General features: G+C 42.5%; 1 protein-coding gene and 6 non-coding genes across 7 annotated transcripts; all 7 read right to left on the bottom strand.

Moving 5' to 3' along the window:
• Window positions 1-377: 377 nt before the first annotated feature.
• On the bottom strand, window positions 378-9,921 carry LY6G6C (lymphocyte antigen 6 family member G6C). The gene is made up of 3 exons (XM_020777588.3): window positions 9,738-9,921; window positions 3,296-3,412; window positions 378-1,826 (listed from the first exon to the last, which is right to left on the bottom strand). Exons 1-3 carry the CDS (start codon window positions 9,790-9,792, stop codon window positions 1,621-1,623), a joined length of 378 nt encoding a protein of 125 aa, XP_020633247.3. The 5' UTR covers window positions 9,793-9,921; the 3' UTR covers window positions 378-1,620.
• Window positions 9,922-20,233: 10,312 nt separating this feature from the next.
• Window positions 20,234-20,306, bottom strand: TRNAA-AGC (transfer RNA alanine (anticodon AGC)). Its single transcript has one exon. It is a non-coding gene; the product is annotated as a tRNA-Ala (tRNA).
• A 1,869-nt stretch (window positions 20,307-22,175) lies between these two features.
• TRNAA-UGC (transfer RNA alanine (anticodon UGC)) lies at window positions 22,176-22,248 on the bottom strand. Its single transcript has one exon. It is a non-coding gene; the product is annotated as a tRNA-Ala (tRNA).
• Window positions 22,249-22,369: 121 nt separating this feature from the next.
• TRNAA-AGC (transfer RNA alanine (anticodon AGC)) lies at window positions 22,370-22,442 on the bottom strand. The gene has a single exon. It is a non-coding gene; the product is annotated as a tRNA-Ala (tRNA).
• Window positions 22,443-22,562: 120 nt separating this feature from the next.
• TRNAA-AGC (transfer RNA alanine (anticodon AGC)) lies at window positions 22,563-22,635 on the bottom strand. The gene has a single exon. It is a non-coding gene; the product is annotated as a tRNA-Ala (tRNA).
• A 615-nt stretch (window positions 22,636-23,250) lies between these two features.
• Window positions 23,251-23,323, bottom strand: TRNAA-UGC (transfer RNA alanine (anticodon UGC)). The gene has a single exon. It is a non-coding gene; the product is annotated as a tRNA-Ala (tRNA).
• A 122-nt stretch (window positions 23,324-23,445) lies between these two features.
• On the bottom strand, window positions 23,446-23,518 carry TRNAA-AGC (transfer RNA alanine (anticodon AGC)). The gene has a single exon. It is a non-coding gene; the product is annotated as a tRNA-Ala (tRNA).
• Between the last annotated feature and the right edge of the window lie 478 nt (window positions 23,519-23,996).

Genomic DNA, 23,996 nt, shown 5'->3' with positions numbered 1-23,996 from the left:
GCTCCCATCGCTCATTCTAGCTCCTGCCAACCTAGCAGTTCGAAAGCAGGTAAAAAGGCGAGTGGATAAATAGGTACCACCACGGTGGGAAGGTAACGGCGTTCCGTGTCTAGTCGCGCTGGACACGTGACCACGGAGGATTGTCTTCGGACAAACGCTGGCTCTACGGGTTGGAGATGGGGATGAGCACCACCCCCTAGAGTTGGACATGACCGGACTAAATGTCAAGGGGAACCTTTACTTTTATCTTTGAAGGGTTTGGAGTCCTTGGCCAATTAGGCTGACTTGGTCTCCTTTTCTACCTGCAGATCATGTATGAAAAGGCTAAACGTTGTAGAAATTGAGGTTAGAAGAAATTTGCAAATGGGAAGCTTAAAGGCAAAACAATATGAAGTATTTTAATCCTTTCAGTTCTACTGTAATTTAGAAAAAGTAACACAATTATTAGATATCATTACTTACATAGCACCCTGTATGTATGAAGTGCCAGTGGACAGATCCCTATCCCTAAAAGCTTACAATCTAAACGCTGGCTCAAGGGAAACAACAAAGGAAAGGAGTGGAAATGGAAGCAAGAGCAAATAAAAAAGTTGCATCCAGCTGTTTCCATTTGACATGCTGAAGCATACTAAGGACACCTTCTGATCCATGAACCCTTTTTCTTCTTGGTTTCACTTTCAGCATCCATAGAAGATGCTTTAAAAGCAGAGTCTTAATTACCCTCAGATATTCCTGTGTTGTGGATGTGAGCGAAGATAGGCCTTAATATCCATAGTAGACGAAGTCTGCCCTTCCTATGAGGAGAACTTGGAAAAGTGCGAGCGTTTCTTTTTACTACATTTCCGAGGATCTCTTGTTGGCCTTGCTTGATGGGGATTCTGAGAGTTGTAGTCCAAAGGAAGTTTTCCAAGCTATGAGTCATACATACCCACCGTCAACTAAGCAGAGTGGCCTAGAAAGTTCTTCTCACTTAGAAAAACTGGAGGCCTGTTGAGACCCTAAGGGGGGCAACACATACACAGATGCTGGACTGAGCTTATATTGGAGGGCCCACAGATTGTATAGGTCACCACTGAAAGAAGGAGTAGTGGGAGACCTTTGATTCCATGGGTGGGTGGGGAAATGAGACCGTGAAGTCTTGAGCCCCTTGAGAGAATAAAAGGTCACTGGCAGAGGTGGGTAACTTCTTGAAATTGGGGCTGGGTTTTTCCCGCAAACCCTACTTGGGCCACACCTTTCTGTGCCATCCCTGTGACTATAATTCAACAGCAACTGCAATGTTGCTGTGGTGTGGAAGGCTGCCAAACAGTCCTCTAAGTTGAGCTAAAGATCAGAGCAAATCTTTAGGGTTCACTGAAGGTAGGAAGGGAGGGAGGGAGAAAGTCCCTTGGAGGAAGTAGTAAAAAAAGCAGTGGTTTTAGAATTTTGTTGACAAGGCTTGTGGCAGACGATGAATTTAGCCTATTCAATAGTGAAGTGGCAGGGAAATAAAAAGGCATTCAATGCCTTCAGACAGTCTACAAGCTAATCTTCCCCACCTTTTGGTAAAAGGGGAGAGGAGGCCTGGCTTCTGGGCTGCCTCTTCTGCTACGACAACAGTGTATCCGTGAATCTTCAGGATTAATGGGCCAGCCACCAACCGAATGCCATGCTGATGCCAGCTAAAAATGGGAGACTGGGATTGCTGACGATTCCCCCATTGCATAAGTCATAGTCGCAGCACGTGCGGTTGTAGTTCATGTCGAAGACGTCGTCCCTTTGCTCGGTCTTGTTGCAAAGTTCCGCATGTTTGCTGCAGCCGTGTTTCGTGAAGAGCATGATATGACCTGGTGGGGAAGCAAAAGGAAAAGGGAGAGAAGAGAAGCAATGTGGAATGAGAATGACTGTAACGCTGGTTCCACCTTGTGGAATTTATAGGACGAACAGCCTTCTGTCAGGTGTCTGTGGCCTGATATCATCAGTTCTCAAATGGGGAAGCAGGAGGGAATACCATGAGTAAGGAGAATAAAGAATAAATTCCAAAGGGCATATATGACCAAGATTTTCAAAAGTCTTTTTTTTTTAAAAAGAGTAAACACATTTCTGAGATAAATATCATAATCAGAATTAGGATTGTTCAAGGAAGTATATTTCTACTTATTTTTAAATTTAAATTAATTCATGTTAAGCTTTTCCGCTGTATTTTTGTTTGCTTGTTTTAAATTACAAATTGAGACTTTTGTTAAAAGGGAAGGGCTGAATGATTGTAGAGAAAAGGTGTGGAGGAATGGGTGGGGGGGGGTTCCTGAAAAACCAAAACGTGTCCTGCTTATGAGTCGCCCAGTCAGTTTTTCACCTTTGGCTGCCTCCACTTTACAGCTACTACAGCAGCCAAAATTGTTAGAGAAGCATATTTTGATGGCAGCGGTGGCAACGGTAATGATGCAGATGGCCGCTCCCAATTTTTAACAGAATGAGCGGTAGTTTGAGTGCACGAGGTGCAACAACAGCCCCTTCTATGTTAGGAATTGACCCAGCTGTGGTCTACACTTTGGCCTTGTGTACCTATGGAGGGAATGGATTTGTGAAGACTGCTGAAAAATGAAAGTGGACACAGTGTGATGTGGCTACCAAACAACAACAACAACAACAACAACACACACACACACAAAACCAAGCCAATGCTATTTTAGGCTAGTTTGGCTTTGGCAATTGTGCTAATGACAATAACAGTGTCAGTCGTTTGAAGGCAGTAGGAAAAAAGGAAAGACTAAGCATGAGATTTGTTGACTCAAGAAAAGAAACCATGGCCTTTAGAATCGCAAGATCTAAGGGCCGAGGATAGTATATTTTTTTTTTGGGGGGGGGTCAATCGTTCATAGGTTTGCCACAAGTTGGAAGTGACTTGTTAGCACATAACAACACAACGGTGGTAATAATCGTATTGACCAGATAGGCAGGGTACAAATAGAATGAATGAATGAATGAATGAATGAATGAATGAATGAATGAATGAATGAATGAATAAATAAATAAATAAATAAATAAATAAATAAATAAATAAATAACAGAGCCCAAGGGCCAACTTGTTGTTGGGTGGAGGAAACTGTCCTTTGATGAATGGTTGGCTAATGAAATCAAAAGGTAGTCCTGACCCCTGAGAGGAACGTAGGGGGATGTGTCAGGTAGGGGGAACTCAGGACAGAGCGGGGTGTGGGTAGCTGTAGAGAGGCCCGGCTTTCTTTCTCAGGTGCCAGCCACTCCTGCTCACAAGCCAAAACCCCAGAACTGAGCAAATCCTTGTCTTTTCCTTTACCTGTATAAACTTTGGTTGTCTCACAGTATTGGCCTTCTTTTGCTCTGCAGGGATCATCAGATCTGAAGCACACTGTGCCCACCTTGAATTTACATACTTTGCACACAAGGCCTTGAGCTGCAAAAGAGAAACAGGAAAGCGGGCAAAGTTTCAGTTGGGAAAAGGAACCAAACATTTCTGAGGATAGCTGGCAGCCTTTTTGTTAATGTATTAATGTATTAGCCTTTTTGCTCAGCACAACCTGTTGCAGCCAAAAGCCATCCATTTCAAAACAAGCACCAACGCAAGCCCAAGGACGTATTCTCCGAGGTGCCCCTGTTTAAAGATGGGCCTGTGGGGTGTGGTCTGGATGTCCCAGCTTTCTTTCCAACTTGAAGGTGAAGGAAAGATAAATGCAGGAGCTTGGCTTGTTAATGACACTCTAGCCACTATCTCTGAGATTCCTATACTTCAGGAAACCTCTCTCTTCACTCACCTTATAATCAAGGTAAGAAGGAGAGAACGTGTAATCTGTTCCATTGATTCAAATGGGCCTAATAGAGTTGCAAATTAATATACTAAATAAGGGAAGCTGCAATTAGAGTCGGCTCATTTGAATCAATGAAAGTTGTGAAAGAGTTGACTTACCAGCACACTACTGATACAACAGGATTACTCTAGTGTGACTTACTATGCTAAATGACAGGATTTTATCTACAGATGGACACAAATCGCTGGTTTGGTGGTTTCTCTGGGTTTTTTTTTTTTTTTTTTGGCCAAACAGGAGTTCAGCAGTTCCCACTCCGATCTCCTCCAACAGGTCAACTCAAGAGGCAGCACTAGAAGAGGTGTGGCAGGGAAGCCATGGTGCTGCCTGAGTGGATGCCACGTCTGAGGAACCACTGAAACCCTGTGTGGCTGAAAAATAAACCAGTATAAACTGCCTAGCCAGCATTTTGTGCCTATCTCTAATTTCAGCCATTGTGAGCCTTCCACATGTGACATTTTCTGAGGCAACATGTGCTTTCTCTTGCAAGGAGGCTAAGAAAGCATAAAATTGTTACCTCACTCATGAACATCAACCACATCAACATTCCTTTTCCTCCCCCACCTGTAGCCCTGCCAAAAAGATGCTGACACGTTGATGAAAGACTATTAAAAGCCTTAGCTAATGCTGATGAGAATGCCCCAGGACACCCGCACATGTCTCCATTCCAGTTGGAAATTCCAGGATGCCGAAACTGTGCCTCGTAAACTCTGAGGACGAGCATTTGACCCTGTTGTGAAAACCTGCAAAACAGTGTTGGCCAACCTCAAATGCGAGTCTTCCTGGAAACCAGACACTCGACTCACTAACAAGAAACAATTATTATTTTGAAGCAAAAGGCTTTTCTGGGTGGCTTCCCCACCCAGAAAATTTGGGAAGTGCATGCTTCTCATCAGGATGAAATGTGCCATGAGGAAGCAGAAGTATGCCAAATACACACATAACGGGGAATATACTCTTTCATGGGATTTAGGATTCCCTCATTTGTTGGCAACAACACCCAACCCAATTGCAAATTCCCTCTACTGCATGTTCATGAAAAATGCGGGGGAGGGAGCCTCTTGTTCAGGAACAATTTCAGATTGTAATCTGGCTTCCTCTCATACTCATCCCCTTCCCAGAATGCTCCACAGCTCATTGTGGTGTGTGATATTGGAACAATTTTGCTGTGCTGTTTTTCATCAGCATCTCTTCTTTTCATCACTGATATCAATGCTTTTTAATGTATTACCTTAAACGTTAGTGGTTTTTATGGTGATGCCATTACCTTGTTTCCCCGAAAATAAGACCTAACCTGAAAATAAGCCCTAGTATGATTTTTCAGGTTGCTCGTAATATAAGACCTACCCCCCCCAAAAAATAAGCCCCAATTAAGTGAAACCCCACCCTCCACCATTGTGCAGCAACTGGAAGAAGATGACATAACTATATTTAAATAAATGTAGATTGCTGTATATGAAAAAAAAGTCCCCTGAAAATAAGCCCTAATGCATTCTTTGGAGCAAAAAGTAATATAAGTCCCTGTCTTATTTTTAGGGAAACACAGTATTTTTCAGCCAAATGTGAGTCAGCTATTCTGGTTTCAGTCAAGACTTTTTGTCAGGATTTCTGGTTTTCTCTTGTGCCTCCTTTTCCCCCCTCTATGGGGCAGGTGTCTTGGTTCACAAGCATGACACAATTATAAGATGATGAATGTTTTGTGAAGTGGCTGAGGTAGCTTCACTCAGCTTCCCTTCCACATATACAACCCTCCATTTTCTAAAATGCTTGTGACACTCCTCGTAAAAAGTAATTAGCCTTGGGTTCTTCAAAGACCTTCTAAGTAAGAAGTCCAACAAAACCACCATGCAACCAGTATACACCGAAATAGATTTCCCCCAGCAGCCGACTCAAAAGATGTTGGGGCTATTAGCTTTCCCCTCCCTTTTCATTATAGAACTTGACAGATATGAGGGCAAAGATGGAAAGCAATAACTTCCTCACACCTGAGGCTCTAACGCTACCAATGTAAAACCCCAACAACCAGGTTATGAGCTGGGTGTGGTGAGCTGAGCTCCAGAGGCAACATTGGTGGGAGGTGGGATGAATCATCTTGTCAGAAGCATCACCAAACGTTTGAAAATATGGGAATGTAAACCTCCTGGAACAACATCAGTCTTGACAGATTTATAAGACTGTGGGGGAGTTACCTGTTGCCTCTCTGGAGAGACACACCTGTACAAGTTCTGCTCCTCTCATAAGGAACAAAGCTAGACAATGGTGATGCATGAAGGCGCCTAAAACGATGAAGGCTGTGAGGAGCGTGGCTGGTTGCAGGAGAGAAAAGGACACACATCCTGGACTTTTTATAATTGCTTACAAGAGGGAATTTTAACAAGCCTGACTTACATTGCAAAAGTACATCTGGTGAAGTGCCTTTTCGGCAATATGAAAGGTCCAGGAATGCTGCCCCATTATTTCTATATTCACTCCTTCCCTTAAAAGTGGTGTCCTCCAGCAGAGCCATCAGGAGGGCAGGGCTTCTAGGGCTTTGACCAACGGTGGCAAAATTTAAAGGGTACAAAAATATGGTGCTGAAAGAGCAAAAACCCACCAGCCTGAATTACTACTACTTGCAGGTACTTTTCTCTAGGAGGAAAAAGGCATAAAGCGGGCAAGCTCCGCATGGAATCAATATGGAGCTTGCATAGTCTAATCTTAGGCATCCTCCTCATTGGCACATCTGGTCATGTGTACATCAGTTTCACATGACCCAAGATTAACCAATAGGGCAGCAAAGACCCAGGGAACAACATTGGTAATCACAGCTCTGCTCTCCAGACATTTTAGATTAGAAGTCTTCTCATCTCTCACCATTAGCATGGTATCTGGACACTTTGAGATCTACCATTGAAATTTATTATATGGAATATTATGGAGTATTTCTATTTAAACCCCACTTAGGCTCAGATTGGCAAAAACAGGTCCATGTTGCATTTGCATGATAAGTCTCAAAGTGTGCAAACACCATGCTTTGCTGCCCTATTGGTTAATCTTGGGGGTCATGTGAAATGGATGTATATATGATATGATGTTCCAATGAGGAGGAAGCTTAAGTTTAAACTATGCAGACCACACTTTTTCTCCAGGAAATTAGATGTAATGCATGAAGGTGGCCACATGAAAAAAAGAAGATGGGACTTCTGTACCTTTAAGAATTATATGGGACTTCAGCAGTTCCCTTTTTTAATGCAGTTATTAAAGGTACACCAGCCTTTTTTTCCTTTTTATGTCACTATCCTTGGCATCATCGTCATCATCATCATCATCATCATCATCATCATCAATAATAATAATGACAGAACTTGAGAGCTGGACGGGACCCTATAGATCATTAAGTCCAGCTCCTATCAAAGAGGCACAGTGGAGAATCGAACTGCCAACCGCTGATTATCCCCTGCCTTCTCAGCTGATCTAGCCACTCATCAGGCCCAGTCTGCATGTTTTTTCCACCTCCTCAACTAATCTCCCAGTCACTGGCAAGTGGCTGATGGAGGTTAGGGGAGGGGAGCAGCAGCACCTATCCTGCCGCCTTTATGAACCAGATGAACTACCGTATTTTTCTGTGTATAAGACGCCCCCATGTATAAGACGCTCACCACTTTTCTAATACAAAAATCTAAGTGGAGCTTAGCAAGTGTAGGGGAAAAGGGATCAAAGTGCTGCAGGATTGCTTTGATCCCTGCTTTCCCCTCCACTTGTTTTTGTTCTCTCCTCAGCTTACTTCCATGTATAAGACGACCCTCAATTTTTAGACTAAAGATTTTAGACAAAAGTATAGTCTTATACACAGAAAAATATGGTAATCCATGCCCATCTCTGCTCCTAGTATCTCAGAACATACCTCCCCCAACTCGGGGTGGGGGGGAGGTTGCCTTTGTTTCCTGCTCTGTCTCACCCTTTATTTTATTTTATCCCATTTGCATACCTTTTCTTGCCTGATGCAATTCACCAAACTAAAACCATTCCACCATATGCGAAGGAACAAAAAAGGAAAGACAAACCATGTGTTGGCCATAACTACAGCTATATCTGAGAAGCCAAGTGCTAGGTCCTAGTCAGAGTTAGTCTTTCCCTCGGGCAGAGGGAGGCAGCTCCCCTCAAGACAAAGATTTGGGCTGTCTTTAAATTGATAGCTATTTAAAGAACTGGTAACCATCATCATCACGTGCCTCCAAGCTAAGAACAATGAGTGTACGAAGGTGGCTTACAGCATTGAAAGACAATATTTAAAGCTAAAAAAACAATTATACAATAATAAAAAGAATCAAAAAAAGATCACTCTAAGAAATGGTAAACAAAAACAATACTAAAAACATATTCAAAGCAGTAAGGGAGAACAATTCATCTAAAAACCCCACTCAGGCAGCCAGTCACTCAGGGAAAAGCTTGCCTGAAGAGAAAGATCTTTGTCTGCTTGTAGAAGGACAGCAAAGAGGGGGCCAGGCTGGCCTTCGGTGGAGGTTCCAGAGTCTCGGAGAAGCAACAGAGAAGACCTTCTCCCATGTCACCACCAAATGCACCTGGTGAAGGTGGTGGGGCTGAGGGAAAGGCCTCTCTTGATGATCTTAACACCCAAGCAGGCTCATAATGGGAGATGTGATTCTGGAGATGGTTTGGAGCCCACTTTCAAGCATCTAAGGAAGTGGGCTACACTTCATGCAAGTTAATGCTAAAACCCTGGCAGTCTTCCACATGCTGCAAGACCCTTTTCTTGGTTGTGCTACAACAGACTAACATAATTACCTGCCTCAAAAATCAAACCACCATACAGTACTTTTATCTATATATTTATAGCAATGTACCATTTATTTTCTAACTGGAAAACTTGACTTTCACTCCAAGTTAGTATTGTGTTTTATTTATTTATTTATTTATTTATTTATTTATTTATTTATTTATTTATTTATTTATTTATTTATTTATTTATTTGCTTGTTTGCTTGTTTGTTTGTTTGTTTGTTTGTTTGTTTGTTTGTTTGTTTGTTTATATCCTGCCTATCTAGTCCCTTAGGACCACTCTAGGCGGCTTACAACAGACATATAACATTATAATTAAAACAATTTTAAATAAGGGGAAAAGACATTAAACAAGATGGGGCAAATGCTAGGAGAGAAGAAAAAGGGAAAATCAGTAATTAGCTGAGGGGAAGGCCTGCCGAAACATCAGTGTTTTTAATTGATTTTTTTTTTTAAAAAATGGGCACGCAATGATATTCAGTAATCAAGACCATATGAAACACAACATGGATGTGTTTTGCCAATCTGAGGCCAAACCGGAGCTTCAGAATTGGACGTGATAACACATGGGTCTCTCCAGAAACTCATCTTCAAAGTTGCCAAGTTTGAAAAATCAAAATGCAAATAAAGCCCATTAATTTTTCTTTTCATGACTGATTGCCAGACAAGCTAATCTGCAACTTCTGAAGCCGTCTATCCTTTAATTTGTCGCTATGCCCGATTTATCAGTGTTGAGGAGGGTTTCCTCACGGGGTGTGTACAAGATAAGTGGGAGGAGGAAGCTCTCTCTTTTCTTCTTAACACTTAAGTGTTGCCCTACGTTTGAGACATCTAAGAAAGTTTATATCACAATTCATCCCCAAATTTCTTACTGTTGTTAAACTGATACTATTTTATTGTTTTTATTCCATTTTATTATGAGCCGCCCAGAGTAGACACTGGCTAAATGGGCGGGATACAAGTTTAGTTAGTTAGTTAGTTAGTTAGTTAGTTAGTTAGTTAGTTAGTTAGTTAGTTAGTTAGTTAATTTTCCCTATCTATGCTTTTATTCAATTTATTCCGCTAAATAATTATACAAACATTTTCCAGGTTTAAAAAAAAGGCCCCCTGCCCTTTACGCTTAAAATGTGACACTTACCAACAGAGCAGAAGAGCAGAAGAGAAAGCCCCAGGAAAAGACACTTGCTGTTCATCTTGGAAAAACTTCACAAAAGAACAAAAGAGACAGAGAGGGAGTGAGGGAAGAATGTGCCCGTGAAAATGGGTAAGGAAATAAAGGAGACAAAAATGCTCTACTCAGCACCTCAGGAACAAGGACTCCCTTCTGAGCAGATGCCGAGGTGGGAGGTCTTAAGATGAAGCATTTATGTTCATCAAGTCAATTGGGAATGAGCCAATGAAAGAGTCAGATGAGAAATGACACACCTAAAGTTTGGAGAATGGAGAACAAGGAGTGTTGTTGTGTGTCATAAAGGGTGATGGGATGAAGAAGGCATAATTCCACGACTGTTGGGAGAGAAGAATCTGCACTCACATAAAAACCCACTATTCCTGTCTGACTGCTAATCCAGTCCTGGCTTGTTCATAAATAGAATAGCGAACTCTCATAACCAATATCTAGATTTTCTCTGTGTTGCTCCATCACAGTTTCTGAATGTTCTAGAAAGCAATGATAGCCGTGGGCTGCTGTCATATGTGGTATCAATCTGGTACAGAGTGATGAGCTAGGACTCAGGAGACCTGGGTTCGAATCCCTACTCAACCCTGTAAACTCACTGGGGATATGGAACTGGTAACATCACTCCTTAAATACTTCACTTACCTCAAAAGCCCTGTTGGGGTTGCTATAAGTCAGATGCAACCTGACATTACATAACATGATATTCTACCATATGTTGACACATTCCTGGCAACTGTAATGCTCTCTACGTGGGGCTACTTAGGAGACTGATATGGAAACTCCAGCAGGTCCAGAACATGGTGGCCAGTTTACATATATTCCCAATCTTGGCTGCCCTGCATTGGTTACCTGCCCATTTCCACGCCAGCTTCAAGGTGACGGTCTCAAAGCCCTAAATGGTTTGGAATCTCAATACTTGGCAGAACACCTACTCCCATCTGCCCATCTTACTTCCTTAGCCCAGACTGGACAGCAGAGGATACTGACCCCAGGAGAGGACTGGAAGGAAAAAAAACAAGGAACTGGGCCTTCTTGGCGGTCAATCCCTGGTTATAAAACCAACAGCCACCTGCTATCCTCCTGGCCCCTTCCCCGGTGACTTTTAAGTCACAACTAGAGTAGGACCATTGAATCAATAGAACTTTTAGAGGAGTCAACTCACCAAATCCCCATTGATTCATTGGGGCTGCTCTAGTTCCAACTTACTACAGTGGAACCTCTACTTAGGGAATTAATCCGTACTGGAACGGTGGCTGCAGGTTGAAAATTCTGTAGGTCGAGTCTCCATTAACCTACAGTGCATTGAAAACCGATTAATCCCATAACCGGGCGTTTTTGTTCCATTTCTGTTCCATTTTGGGGTTTTTTTTTTTTCCTGGTCTGTAGGTTGATTCTCTGGCTGCAAGTCGAACCTAAATTTTGCGGCCAGCGAAGTCTGTAACTCAAAAAGTCTGTAAATCGAGCCGTCTGTAAGTCGAGGGTCCACTGTACTGGATTTCAACCAGAGAGGCACATAGAATACACACAATCCATCTATATTATCACAGAACATAACTTTTTAATTTATTGTTTGTGAACCCTCAGAATAGTCCCTTGCACTAACAGGGTGGTATAAAAATCTATTAAGTAAGTAAGTAAGTTTTTCCCTCCTCCCATTTCAGATCCTCAGTTGAACCACAGAGATCGGGGAGAAAGCCTTAGCAATAGTATACATTGATTGGAAGGGTTTTAATGGACTTTTTTTACAGTGTTATGTGATGTTTCACCTGCCCTGATATGTTATTTTTGCTCAGCATTTTTTGTGATTTTAGTGTCTTTAATGTATTTTGCTAAGTTTTAATCATTTTAGAGTGTGACAGATTTATAAGTCATTTGCCTTGTGTGCCTTAGATTTGGAACCCCAAGGGTATGACTTTTGCATTTGGATCAAATGACCCATAAATGGATGTCCTGAATTTTCAGAAATGGTTTCAGTTAGGGATATGACTTGGCCAAAATCCTCGACCAAACTAGACTGATTTGGATTGATTTTGATGAAGTCCAAAGCATGGTGGAATTAGCTAAATTGGGTCCAAATTGGATCCAGATCAGTTTGAATCATTTCTGCCATGCAGTACCATAGTGCAAAAAAGCAGCATGTGTACTAGGAAACATTAACCACAATACAGCAAATTTTAAAGGTGGACAGCACAAAACCCCTGGGGCTGTATCTCATGAATTTTGCCGGAAATTATCAAAACATGAAGACACTTTATGTTCTTATGTGGGGAAAAAATTAAAAGCTTATGCTTCTTTGTAAAACTTTTTTAACAGTGGCTAGCACAATCATCCCTCTTGGAGCGATATAGCAAAATAATTTAATGTCAGTTAAATTTATTTCCATGGAAAAAAAGAAAAAAAATTACAGCTATTTCAACTTTTCAATGCAAATCATAGAGAGCATGCATTTCTGGATTTGGATTCGGGCTTAAATTGGTTTGGATCAGATCTGATTTGTCAGGACTGAATCCAGCTCAGGGTGTGGCTTCATTGTGCTTTGATTCACAGTCTCTTATATGGCCATATTCTGTTTAGGTGATCACATGAAGACCCCACATTGTTTCATTGACAATGTTCACACTGGCTCTCAATTTAGTGTGATTTGATATGTGCTTACAGCCAACCCATCTAGTGATACCAGCTTTCTTCTATTTGTGTGTGTGCAGAAGTGATCCAGACAAATATATCAATGCAGAGATAAGGTGATATAGCCCCAGTTTTACACCAATGTAACACTATCCAGAGTCACGCCCTCATCCTTTTGTTGTTGTTTAGTCATTTAGTCATGTCCGAATCTTCGTGACCCCAAATGGTCACACAAGGGACAGCACTGTCTGAATCATTGCAGCTTTAAACAAGTAGAAACATTGAGTAATAGAGGGGAAAATTCAGAGAAGTAAAAAGGGCTGGGCTGATTTGCATTGAGCTTTGCATTGTGAGATCATGACAGTATCTGTCAATGTAGTCACAGTCTCCAATCTAAATCACCAAAATGGATCCCAAACTAAATTGGGGATCCTCGCACAACCAAGGTTTAATAGGCAATTCCTGCAGCGTTGTGTTTATACTATACAGATGTGTAACATTATATCCTTTTCCTTCAGGCATATTAAACATAATTATGTAGTCTTTGACAGTACGGTATCAACATTAGCCTTGAATTGTAGTATTTTATTGCTCTTTCATCTTGTGCTTCAGAGTTTGGTTGATGCTTTTTGGAGATCTATGAGTCTATGATCTATGGGTTTATGCTTAAACCCAAAGATGTGAGTAGGATTTTTAATGACAGGACCCTCTGGAGGTCATTAATTCATATAGTCATCATAATTCAGAAATAATTTGAATAATAATTTAACCATAGATTCCAAAACTACTTTTGGTAACAGCTCTCTTTGGGGTCACAATAACAGATCAAAGGCCTATTTAGTTTAACATTCATGATCAACCCACATTATGAGACAGAAATCACAGAACCTTGCTAAGCTAGAAGTGTACTAGTTCACACATAACATTTGGAGGCACTGATCCTGTGATTCTGGAGATAATACATATTCAATTATAAGAAAAGCCAAAATTAACATTATCTGATGTTGATTCAAGTTCTGCAAGCCAGAAAATTAGAAGCTAGGGCTGATGCTTTAACAGATGTGCCCTGTGATAAGGAATGACATTGTGTAATGTCGTAGATGGGGCATCAAGAATGGGATTTTTGGTGTTTGTCTCGTGTCTACAAGACAGGTAAGCCTCCTAGAATGGAGAATCATGGCATTTGTGATCCAGAATTATGAAAATATCATCCCTATTGGGTACGCTTACAATGTATCTTCCACTGACCCATATTTTGCCTTGATCCTGTAACCTAATTTTATTTACTTATTTATTTATTTATTAGACTTCTACCCCACCCATCTAGACCAAATTCCAAATGAGGAGGCTGGAGTGCCAGTAAAGTTCTTCATCGTCGACTCTATGCATATATATTAATGAGGCTACATTGCTACTGTAATTATGTGCCCACTCAAAACATGAGTGTTACGAGAAGCAGTCTATTTATCCCATACTTTTTCCTTTTTCCTGTATTGAATTAGGTATCTCTGGAAGGGAAGTATCCGTTTCGAGGTTGTAAATGTTTCCATCTTCCATTGTTTTTTTTGGCAACTTGTGTGAAAATGGCATGCTTCATACAGGTGCCAGTAAGCAAAAGACCATAAAATGTCAGAAGGGTCATCACTGGTGTTAACAGGTTTCATTGAATAAGAAAACACTTAAAGCCCTTTTGCCTTGCTCAAGTTTGCCCAGCAATTGAACAGAGACGTATGATTGATGGGGTGCATACAGTGTCAAACAAGAAGGATGAGCACATACATTGAACATGTATTTACATTATAAATACAGTGGTGCCTCGCTTAACGGCAATAATCCGTTCCAGGAAAATCGCTGTTAAGCGAAAACATTGTAAAGCAAAAATTAAAAGCCCATTGAAATGCATTGAAAACTGTTCAATGCATTCCAATGGGCTAAAAACTCACTTTCCAGCGGAGATCCCCCATACGGCGGCCATTTTTTGTGCCTGTATAGCGAGGAATCCGTCCCTAAACACAGCGGGGAGCCATTTTAATTACCCGGCAGCCATTTTGAAGCCGCCGATCAGCTGTTAAAAAACATTGTTTTGTGAAGAATCGGTTCCTGAAGCAGGGAACCAATCATCGCAAAGCGAAAAAACCCTATTTAGACTATCATTTTGTGATCCCAAAAGCGATTGCAAAAACGTCGCTGTGAAGCGGATTCATCATAATGTGGGGTAATCGTAAAGCGGGGCACGACTGTAAACTTGTTCAAACAATTGTGTACATTTTTTCAACCCGAATTCATGCTTGATTTGTAACTAGAGGTAAGAATTTGACCCAAACCTAGTATACAGATCTACCTAAGCTTTGAAATGTTTGAGCTGGTGGACTCCCTGTGTGCCTTCTGTGATGCTATGGTGACAGCAAGATCTGATGAAAGGGGGGCATCGTATTTTCATGGATTATCACAACTAGAGATGGGCACTTGCCACAGTTTGGGGGTTCAGCATGGTTCACCCAGGCAACACGGGTGCCCATCTCTAATCACAACCCTTTCATCCCCTTGTCCAGTGCTAGCATAAAGGAAGCGGTGTGTCACTTGGCGCACAATTCACTTACGGGTGGGAAGCATCTGGCTACCGCAGGCATGGTTTCAACTGTTCAGTCCTGCAACAATTCACAGCAGGTTGGGGGAAAGGATGACTGGTGTAGAGGCAACATGAGATAAGTTGCAGGAGGAACTGGAAAGGAAAGATATCAGTATGTGTTGGGTATGATAGTGACAAGCATCTCTGGGAGTGCAAAGCTTGATGCAAACATAGAAACACACCATGATTTCTTTTTGCACCAGTTATATAATAACTGAAGTACTTGTCCAGGGAGAACTGTGTGCGGAGAATCTGAGAATCGAACGTAGAGCTTCTCACATGTAAAATGTGCACTGTGTCATTTCAGCTAATTCCAATTACATGGCCCCGTGGTTCCTCGGTATTTATGGAAAGGGGCAGACCCAAAACATGACCACTAAGTAAGTCTACTTCTAGTTGTGGCAAGAAAAAAAGGGGGAATAAAGCTCGGATGGAGAATGCAGGCAGCGATCCCACTTCGTCTCGCATGCAAAGCGAGCGCTCTACCACTTGAGCTAATTCCCCAACTGGATGGCAGTGTTGCTTCATGAAATCCTGAGAAGCAGACAGATAAAAGGCAGTGCATACTACATGAGCTCCAAGGGCCTGTTTCTTTGTATAGCAAAGAGAGAGAGAAGACATTCAACTGGAGAATGTGGGCATTGATCCCACTACCTCTTGCATGCTAAGCGAGCGCTCTGTCACTTGAGCTAATTCCCCAGTTTCCAAGGAACATTACACTATACTATCTCAAGTAGAGGCTGTTCCAACCATCCCATGAAGAACATGTTAAAGTCTTAGCATGGAAACACGCAAGAAAACAGAATGTTTTCTTTTTTGTTTCCTTAGGAGCTCTAAAGACTCTAAGGTATTTGTCCACACTGCTGGTTGGGCAGGGTTTTGCATCTTCTACCACTTTGTGTTGATTCAGACAGCTGACATTTTTGCAGAAGAGCATCGCTACCCTTGGTAACTTGGCAACATTGTCCTAGAACATCCAAAAGAAAAGCATATATTTTATATAGGGCAATGTAAGAAGGCATCACTGAAATTTAATTATTTTATTTATTCATTCATTAAATTTGTATCCTGCCCATCTAGACAGCGTCTACTCTGGGCGAATCATGACAAAATGGAATAAAAATAATCAAATAATATCCATTTAACAACAGTAGCTCCTTCATGGATTGCTGCCTTGTCGTGGCGAAGGGGCTTGAGTAACTCAGAGAAGCTATGGGCTATGCCGTGCAGGGACACCCAAGACGGACAGGACATAGTGGAGAGTTCCGACTAAATGCAATCCACCTGGAGTAGGAAATGGCAAGCCACTCCAGTATCTTTGCCAAGAATGCCCCATGATCAGAAACAAAAGGCTAAAAGATATGACGCTGGAAGATGGGCCCCTCAGGTCGGAAGGTGTCCAACATGCTACTGAGGAAGAGTGGAGGACAAGTACAAGTAGCTCCAGAGCTAATGAAGTGGTTGGGCCAAAGCCGAAAGGACGCTCAGCTGTGGACGTGCCTGGAAGTGAAAGGAAAGTCCAATGCTGTAAAGAAAAATACTGCATAGGAACCTGGAATGTAAGATCTATGAACCTTGGGAAGCTGGAGGTGGTCAAACAGGAGATGGCAAGAATAAACATCGACATCCTGGGCATCAGTGAACTAAAATGGACAGGAATGGGCGAATTCAGCTCAGATGATTATCATATCTACTACTGTGGGCAAGAATCCCGTAGAAGGAATGGAGTAGCCCTCATAGTCAACAAAAGAGTGGGAAAAGCTGTAATGGGATACAATCTCAAAAATGACAGAATGATGTCAATACGAATCCAAGGCAGACCATTCAACATCACAATAATCCAAGTTTATGCACCAACCAGCATTGCTGAGGAGACTGAAATTGAACAATTCTATGAAGATTTACAACACCTTCTAGAACTGACACCAAAGAAAGATGTTCTTCTCATTCTAGGGGACTGGAATGCTAAAGTAGGGAGCCAAGAGACAAGAGGAACAACAGGGAAGTTTGGCCTTGGAGTTCAGAACGAAGCAGGACAAAGGCTAATAGAGTTCTGTCAAGAGAATAAGCTGGTCATCCCAAACACTCTTTTCCAACAACACAAGAGGCGACTCTATACATGGAAATCACCAGATGGGCAATATCGAAATCAGATTGATTATATTCTCTGCAGCCAAAGATGGAGAAGCTCTATACAGTCAGCAAAAACAAGACCTGGAGCTGACTGCGGTTCTGATCATCCGCTTCTCATAGCAAAATTCAAGCTTAGACTGAAGAGAGTAGGAAAAACCACTGGGCCACTCAGGTATAATCTAAACCAAATCCCTTATGAATACACAGTAGAAGTAAAGAACAGATTTAAGGAACTAGATTTGGTGGACAGAGTGCCTGAAGAACTTTGGATAGAGGCTCGTAACATTGTACAGGAGGCAGCAACAAAAACCATCCCAAAGAAAAGGAAATGCAAGAAAGCAAAGTGGCTGTCCAACGAGGCCTTAGAAATAGCAGAGAGGAGAAGGGAAGCAAAATGCAAGGGAGATAGGGAAAGTTACAGAAAATTGAATGCAGACTTCCAAAGAATAGCAAGGAGAGACAAGAGGGCCTTCTTAAATGAACAATGCAAAGAAATAGAGGAAGATAACAGAAAGGGAAAGACCAGAGATCTGTTCAGGAAAATTGGAGATATTAAAGGAACATTTTGCACAAAGATGAACATGATAAAAGACAAAAATGGGAGGGACCTAACAGAAGCAGAAGACGTCAAGAAGAGGTGGCAAGAATACACAGAGGAATTATATCAGAAAGATTTGGATATCCCGGACAACCCAGACAATGTAGTTGCTGACCTTGAGCCAAACATCCTGGAGAGTGAAGTCAAGTGGGCCTTAGAAAGCCTGGCTAACAACGAGGCCAGTGGAGGTGATGGCATTCCAGTTGAACTATTTAAAATCTTGAAAGATGATGCTGTTAAGGTGCTACATTCAATATGCCAGCAAGTCTGGAAAACTCAACAGTGGCCAGAGGATTGGAAAAGATCAGTCTACATCCCAATCCCAAAGAAAGGCAGTGCGAAAGAATGCTCCAACTACCGTACAATTGCACTCATTTCACACGCTAGCAAGGTTATGCTCAAAATCCTGCAAGGTAGGCTTCAGCAGTATGTGGACCGAGAACTCCCAGAAGTACAAGCTGGATTCCGAAGAGGCAGAGGAACTCGATTCCAAATTGCTAACTTGCGCTGGATTATGGAAAAAGCCAGAGAGTTCCAGAAAAATATCTACTTCTGCTTCATTGATTATGCGAAAGCCTTTGACTGTGTGGACCACAGCAAACTATGGCAAGTTCTTAAAGAAATGGGAGTGCCTGACCACTTTATCTGTCTCCTGAGAAACCTATATGTGGGACAGAAGGCAACAGTTAGAACTGGTCATGGAACAACTGAGTGGTTCAAAATTGGGAAAGGAGTACGACAAGGCTGTATATTGTCCCCCAGCTTATTTAACTTATATGCAGAATACATCTTGCGGAAGGCTGGACTGGAAGAAACCCAAGCTGGAATTAAGATTGCCGGAAGAAATATCAACAACCTCCGATATGCAGATGATACCACTCTGATGGCAGAAAGTGAGGAGGAATTAAAGAACCTTGTAATGAGAGTGAAAGAGGAGAGTGCAAAAAACGGTCTGAAACTCAACATCAAAAAAACTAAGATGATGGCTACTGGTCCCATCACCTCCTGGGAAATAGAAGGGGAAGATATGGAGGCAGTGTCAAATTTTATCTTCCTGGGCTCCATGATTACTTCAGATGGAGACAGCAGCCCTGAAATTAAAAGGCGCCTTCTTCTTGGGAGGAAAGCGATGGCAAATCTTGACAGCATCTTGAAAAGCAGAGATATCACCTTGCCAACAAAAGTCCGAATAGTCAAAGCTATGGTTTTTCCTGTCGTGATGTATGGAAGTGAGAGCTGGACCATAAAGAAAGCAGACCGCCGAAGAATTGATGCCTTTGAATTGTGGTGCTGGAGGAGGCTCTTGAGAATCCCCTGGACTGCAAGGAGAACAAACCTATCAGTTCTAAAGGAAATCAACCCTGAGTGCTCACTGGAAGGACAGATTCTGAAGCTGAGGCTCCAGTACTTTGGCCATCTCATGAGAAGAAAAGAGTCCTTGGAAAAAACCTTGATGTTAGGAAGGTGTGATGGCAAGAGGAGAAAGGGACGACCGAGGATGAGATGGCTGGACAGTGTCTGCGAAGCAACCAACATGAACTTCACACAACTCCGGGAGGCAGTAGAAGACAGGAGGGCCTGGCGTGCTCTGGTCCATGGGGTCACGAAGAGTCGGACACGACTAAACGACTAAACACACACACACAACAACAGTAAGAAAATCATTCAAGATGGAAAAAAGGGATAACTGAGATGGTGACCTGAGGGAAGGCCTGCCTGTTGAAAAAACCCAGCGAGGGGGGTCAGGCAGATCTCGGAGGGGGAAATTATTTCAGAGGCAGGGGGCCACTGCCGAGAAGGCCCAGTTTCTTGTTTTTTCTATCCGGGCCTCCCTCGGTGTTAGGCTCCTCAGCCGCCCCTCCTGGCTGGAGCAAGTACATCTAGGAGGGAGGAGGTGTTGTGCCAGGTACAGTGGAGTCTTGACTTGAGAACTTAATTCGTATTGGAAGGCGGTTCTCAAGTCAAAAAGTCTGTAAGTCAAGTCTCCATTGACCTACAGTGCATTGAAAACCGATTAATCCCGTAACAGGCCGTTTTTGTTCCATTTTGGTTTTTTTTCTCATCTGTAAGTCAAATCTCAGTCTGCAAGTCAAACCTAAATTTTGCGGCCAGAGAAGTCTGTAAATCAAAAAGTCTGTAAGTCAAGCCGTCTGTAAGTCAAGGGTCCACTGTATTGAGGTCTTAAGTCTAGGGCTTTATGTGTGATAATTAACACTTTGAAATCAATGTGGAAATGAACAGACAGCTAATGCATGTCAAAAAGAAAAGAAAGCCATATCTGGAGAATGTGGGCATTGATCCCACTACCTCTCACATGCAAAGCGAGCGCTCTACCACTTGAGCTAATTCCCCACCTGGATGACAAAATTGCTCTACAAAATCCTAAGAAGCAGACAAATGCAAGTCAAAGTACACAACATGAGCTTCAAGGGTCTCATTCTTTGCAAAGCGAAAGAAAAGAGATTCCACTGGAGAATGTGGGCATCGATCCCACTACCTCTCACATGCTAAGCGAGCGCTCTACCACTTGAGCTAATTCCCCAGCTTCCAAAGAACATTAAGCAACAATATCTCAAGTATGGCCTGTTTGATAATCCCATGAAGAACATTGTGTTATATCAGTGGTTCCTAACCTTTTTTGCAGCACAATCCCCCTTTTAGAATAGCCAAGTGATGTGTGGCCCTCCTTCCCCATTTGTATAATGAGGTAACATCATCCCTTTTCAGAAATTAGAGGCTTCTTTCTCCCCCAAAGAAGCTGTTTCACATACATACAGAAACACCTAGCTCCAAAAAGTCAAGGATGAAATTATTTCACACACATGAGGCAACCTGAGACCCCCCCCCAAGAAAACTTTTTGGAACCCCCTTGAAAGTCATGACCGCTAGGTCGGGAAAGACCGTGTTCTATGCACAACTCAAGGAACAGCTGAGTGTTGACTGGACAGTGCAGGTGCAAGAACTGCTATTTGTCACATGCTAAGTGAGCAGTCTCTCTTTCAAATAAGTTCTCCAGCTAACTGGCAGCAACGTGCCGTAATATCTCGAGAAGGCACTATGTCTCCACCAAGAGGCAAGGTTTTGTTGCATGACTGATAAAAGGAAAAAAGAAGGAAGCTGGCTTGAGGAATGCTAGCATTGATCTGCTACCTCTTACTTGCCATTTGAGCTCATCCACAGCCCTCCTCCAAGCTGGCAATGTTTCTCTACAAAATGCAGAGAGAAGGAAAAATAGAAGACGGTGGGCAGAGATTGAAGGGCAAAGACTTTGATGTATGCAGAGCTAGAAATGTGGCCAGAGAATGCAGATGTCAATCGTGGCACCTGAGGCCACGTTACCTGGAGAAGGTGTTGTGTGTGCATAAATGAGTCCTCTTAGACTCAGGCTCCGAGGGGGGGCTTTCCCAATGGTCATGCACAAAATTGCTGGAGATGAGGTTCCATTGAGGCTGGTAAGAGAACCACAGACAATTGGTGACTTGCCCAGGCAACAGTGGGCACATGGGAGACACACACGACACACATCTGGAAATCTGATGTGAGATGTGGGATGTGCGCCACTGAATTCGTTTCCTAGGCAGGCTCACATAATCATTATAAGCAAAGAGAAGAGCTTGAGGAAAAGTTCCTCAATGGGTTTCCAGATTAGAAGCACAACACGTCCTGGGGTTTTTAGGGCCAAAGCCTGTGACCTAATGGCTCCCACTTGTCATGGTGGATATCATGGGGTGGATCTTTCGAACATGCAAAATGGAGTATGTGACAGATAATGGTTCTATTCTACAGTATATTTAAAGGTTAATGTGATGCCCAGGAGTAATATCAGCAGCACAGTAGGCAAGAAGTGTGCCAGGGTCCAAATAGGAAGCCCTGAAACTGTAAGGATGACCCCCAAAATGGGATTGCCAATTTGGCAGCATTTCACATTTCATTCCCAGAGATTTGAGGTGCAGATCGTGACACCCAAAGCCTAAGGCCCCAAAACCCAGACCTGGCAACCCTGCTTTCTACATGTAGCTATTAGGGATTTTCTACAAGTAGCTACAGTGCTGTTATGTGATCCTTCCACCTTCCATTGCCTCTTATCTGTTGGAAGAAGATTTTTTTCCCCAACAAGGATTCTTCCAGAGAATTCAGTTTGTTAAGCATGCTATTAATAATGCTACGGTCATGGGTTTAAGCCCCATGTTTGTCAAACAGGGAACTACAGGATGTTCTATTTTTTCCCCCCTGGCCTTGGCCAAGGAGCCCTAAGGAATCTTAAGATATTTGTAACACTGTTGGTTGGGCAGGGGTATCCCTCTTCTACTACTTTTGGTTGAAAGAAAGGCACAGATCTGTGATGCCAAATAAAGGAGTCCTTAAGAAGGCCTCCCTGGAATGCATGTCAAAAAGAAAAGAGAGTCTTGTCTGGAGAATGTGGGCATCGATCCCACTACCTCTCGCATGCAAAGCGAGCGCTCTACCACTTGAGCTAATTCCCCACCTAGATGACAGAATTGCTCTACAAAATCCTGAGAAGCAGACAGATGCAAGTTATCTGTAGGATGTGAGCTCCAAAGGCCTAGGTTTTGTGCATACCAAAAGAAAGAGGAGAGTCTCAACTGGAGAATGTGGGCATCGATCCCACTACCTCTCGCATGCTAAGCGAGCGCTCTACCACTTGAGCTAATTCCCCACCTGGAAAGTGTTGATACTCCACAAAATCCTGAACACTAGGCAGGTGTAAGGCAATGTGTAGATTATGAGCTACAAGATGCTGGATCTTTGCATAGCAAAAGGGAAGTGAGGAGACAACTGGAGAATGTGGGCATCGATCCCACTACCTCTCGCATGCAAAGCGAGCGCTCTACCACTTGAGCTAATTCCCCACCTAGACGACAGAGTTGCTCTACGAAATCCTAAGAAGCTGCCAAATGCAAGTCAAAGTGCACAACACGAGCTTCAAGGGTCTCATTCTTTGCAAAGTGAAAGAAAAGAGAAGAGACTCAACTGGAGAATGTGGGCTACACATAGGTATTACAGATTTTGTAAAAGTAGCTACAGCGCTGTTATGTCATCCTACCACCTTCCATTGCCTCTTATCTGTTGAAAGAAGTTTTTTTTCCTTAACAAGGATTCTTCCAGAGAACTCAGTTGGTTAAGCATGCTGTTAATAATGCTATGGTTACGGGTTTAAGCCCCATGTTCATCAAAGAGGCAACTACAGGATGTTCTCTTTTTTTTTTTCCTGGCCTTGGACAAGGAGCCCTAAGGAATCTTAAGATATTTGTAACGCTGTTGGTTGAGCAGGTGTTTCCCACTTCTACTACTTTTGGTTGATTCAAACAGCCAACATTCTTGCAGAAGAGCATCCCTACCCTTAGTTACTTGGCAACATTGTCTTAGAACATCTAAAAGAAAGGCACAGATCTGTGATGTCAAAATAAGGAGTCCTTAAGAAGGCTTCCCTGGAATGCATGTCAAAAAGAAAAGAGAGTCTTGTCTGGAGAATGTGGGCATCGATCCCACTACCTCTCGCATGCAAAGCGAGCGCTCTACCACTTGAGCTAATTCCCCACCTAGATGACAGAATTGCTCTACAAAATCCTGAGAAGCAGACAGATGCAAGTCAAAGTGCACAACATGAGCTTCAAGGGTCTCATTCTTTGCAAAGCAAAAGAAAAGAGAAGAGACTCAACTGGAGAATGTGGGCATTGATCCCACTACCTCTCGCATGCTAAGCGAGCGCTCTACCACTTGAGCTAATTCCCCTGTGGTTAGATAAACTGTGTTGGCTTGTGGCCTCATAGAGAAGCTAGCAGGCTGGAATCAATGGTCATCTTCAGCGAAGAGAAAGTATGCATTAAGGAAATTTCATACCCAATGGAGATAACTAGATGGGTCTCTTGGCTTTGGTTCCATGACTAAAAAACAAAGGAGTTAAAGAAGGAGTGAGGAATGAAGTCAAACCTTATAACATTGATTCATTACTCACAGAGAAACATAGATTGTATAAGAAGAAAAGACAGAGAAATGCTTGTGGGTCCCTCTCTCTGCCTCTACTGCTCCTTATAGGCACATGGTTGCTTGTACAAATGCTATTGCACCTTTTTCCACACCTAGTATTAAGACAGATTGATGATCAGAAACACTTTATCAAAGAAATTTCTTCGGCTCAACAAGCCAGATCATTTTTGTTGATCTGATGTCATGAGTCTCACTGTAGGTGCAAAAGGTTCCAAGGTTCAGT

The sequence above is a fragment of the Pogona vitticeps genome, chromosome 2 (assembly GCF_051106095.1).
Source record: "Pogona vitticeps strain Pit_001003342236 chromosome 2, PviZW2.1, whole genome shotgun sequence".
Classification (NCBI taxonomy): domain Eukaryota; kingdom Metazoa; phylum Chordata; class Lepidosauria; order Squamata; family Agamidae; genus Pogona; species Pogona vitticeps.
The sequence above is the reverse complement of the archived record's forward strand: the minus strand, read 5'-3'. Positions and strand labels throughout refer to the sequence as shown.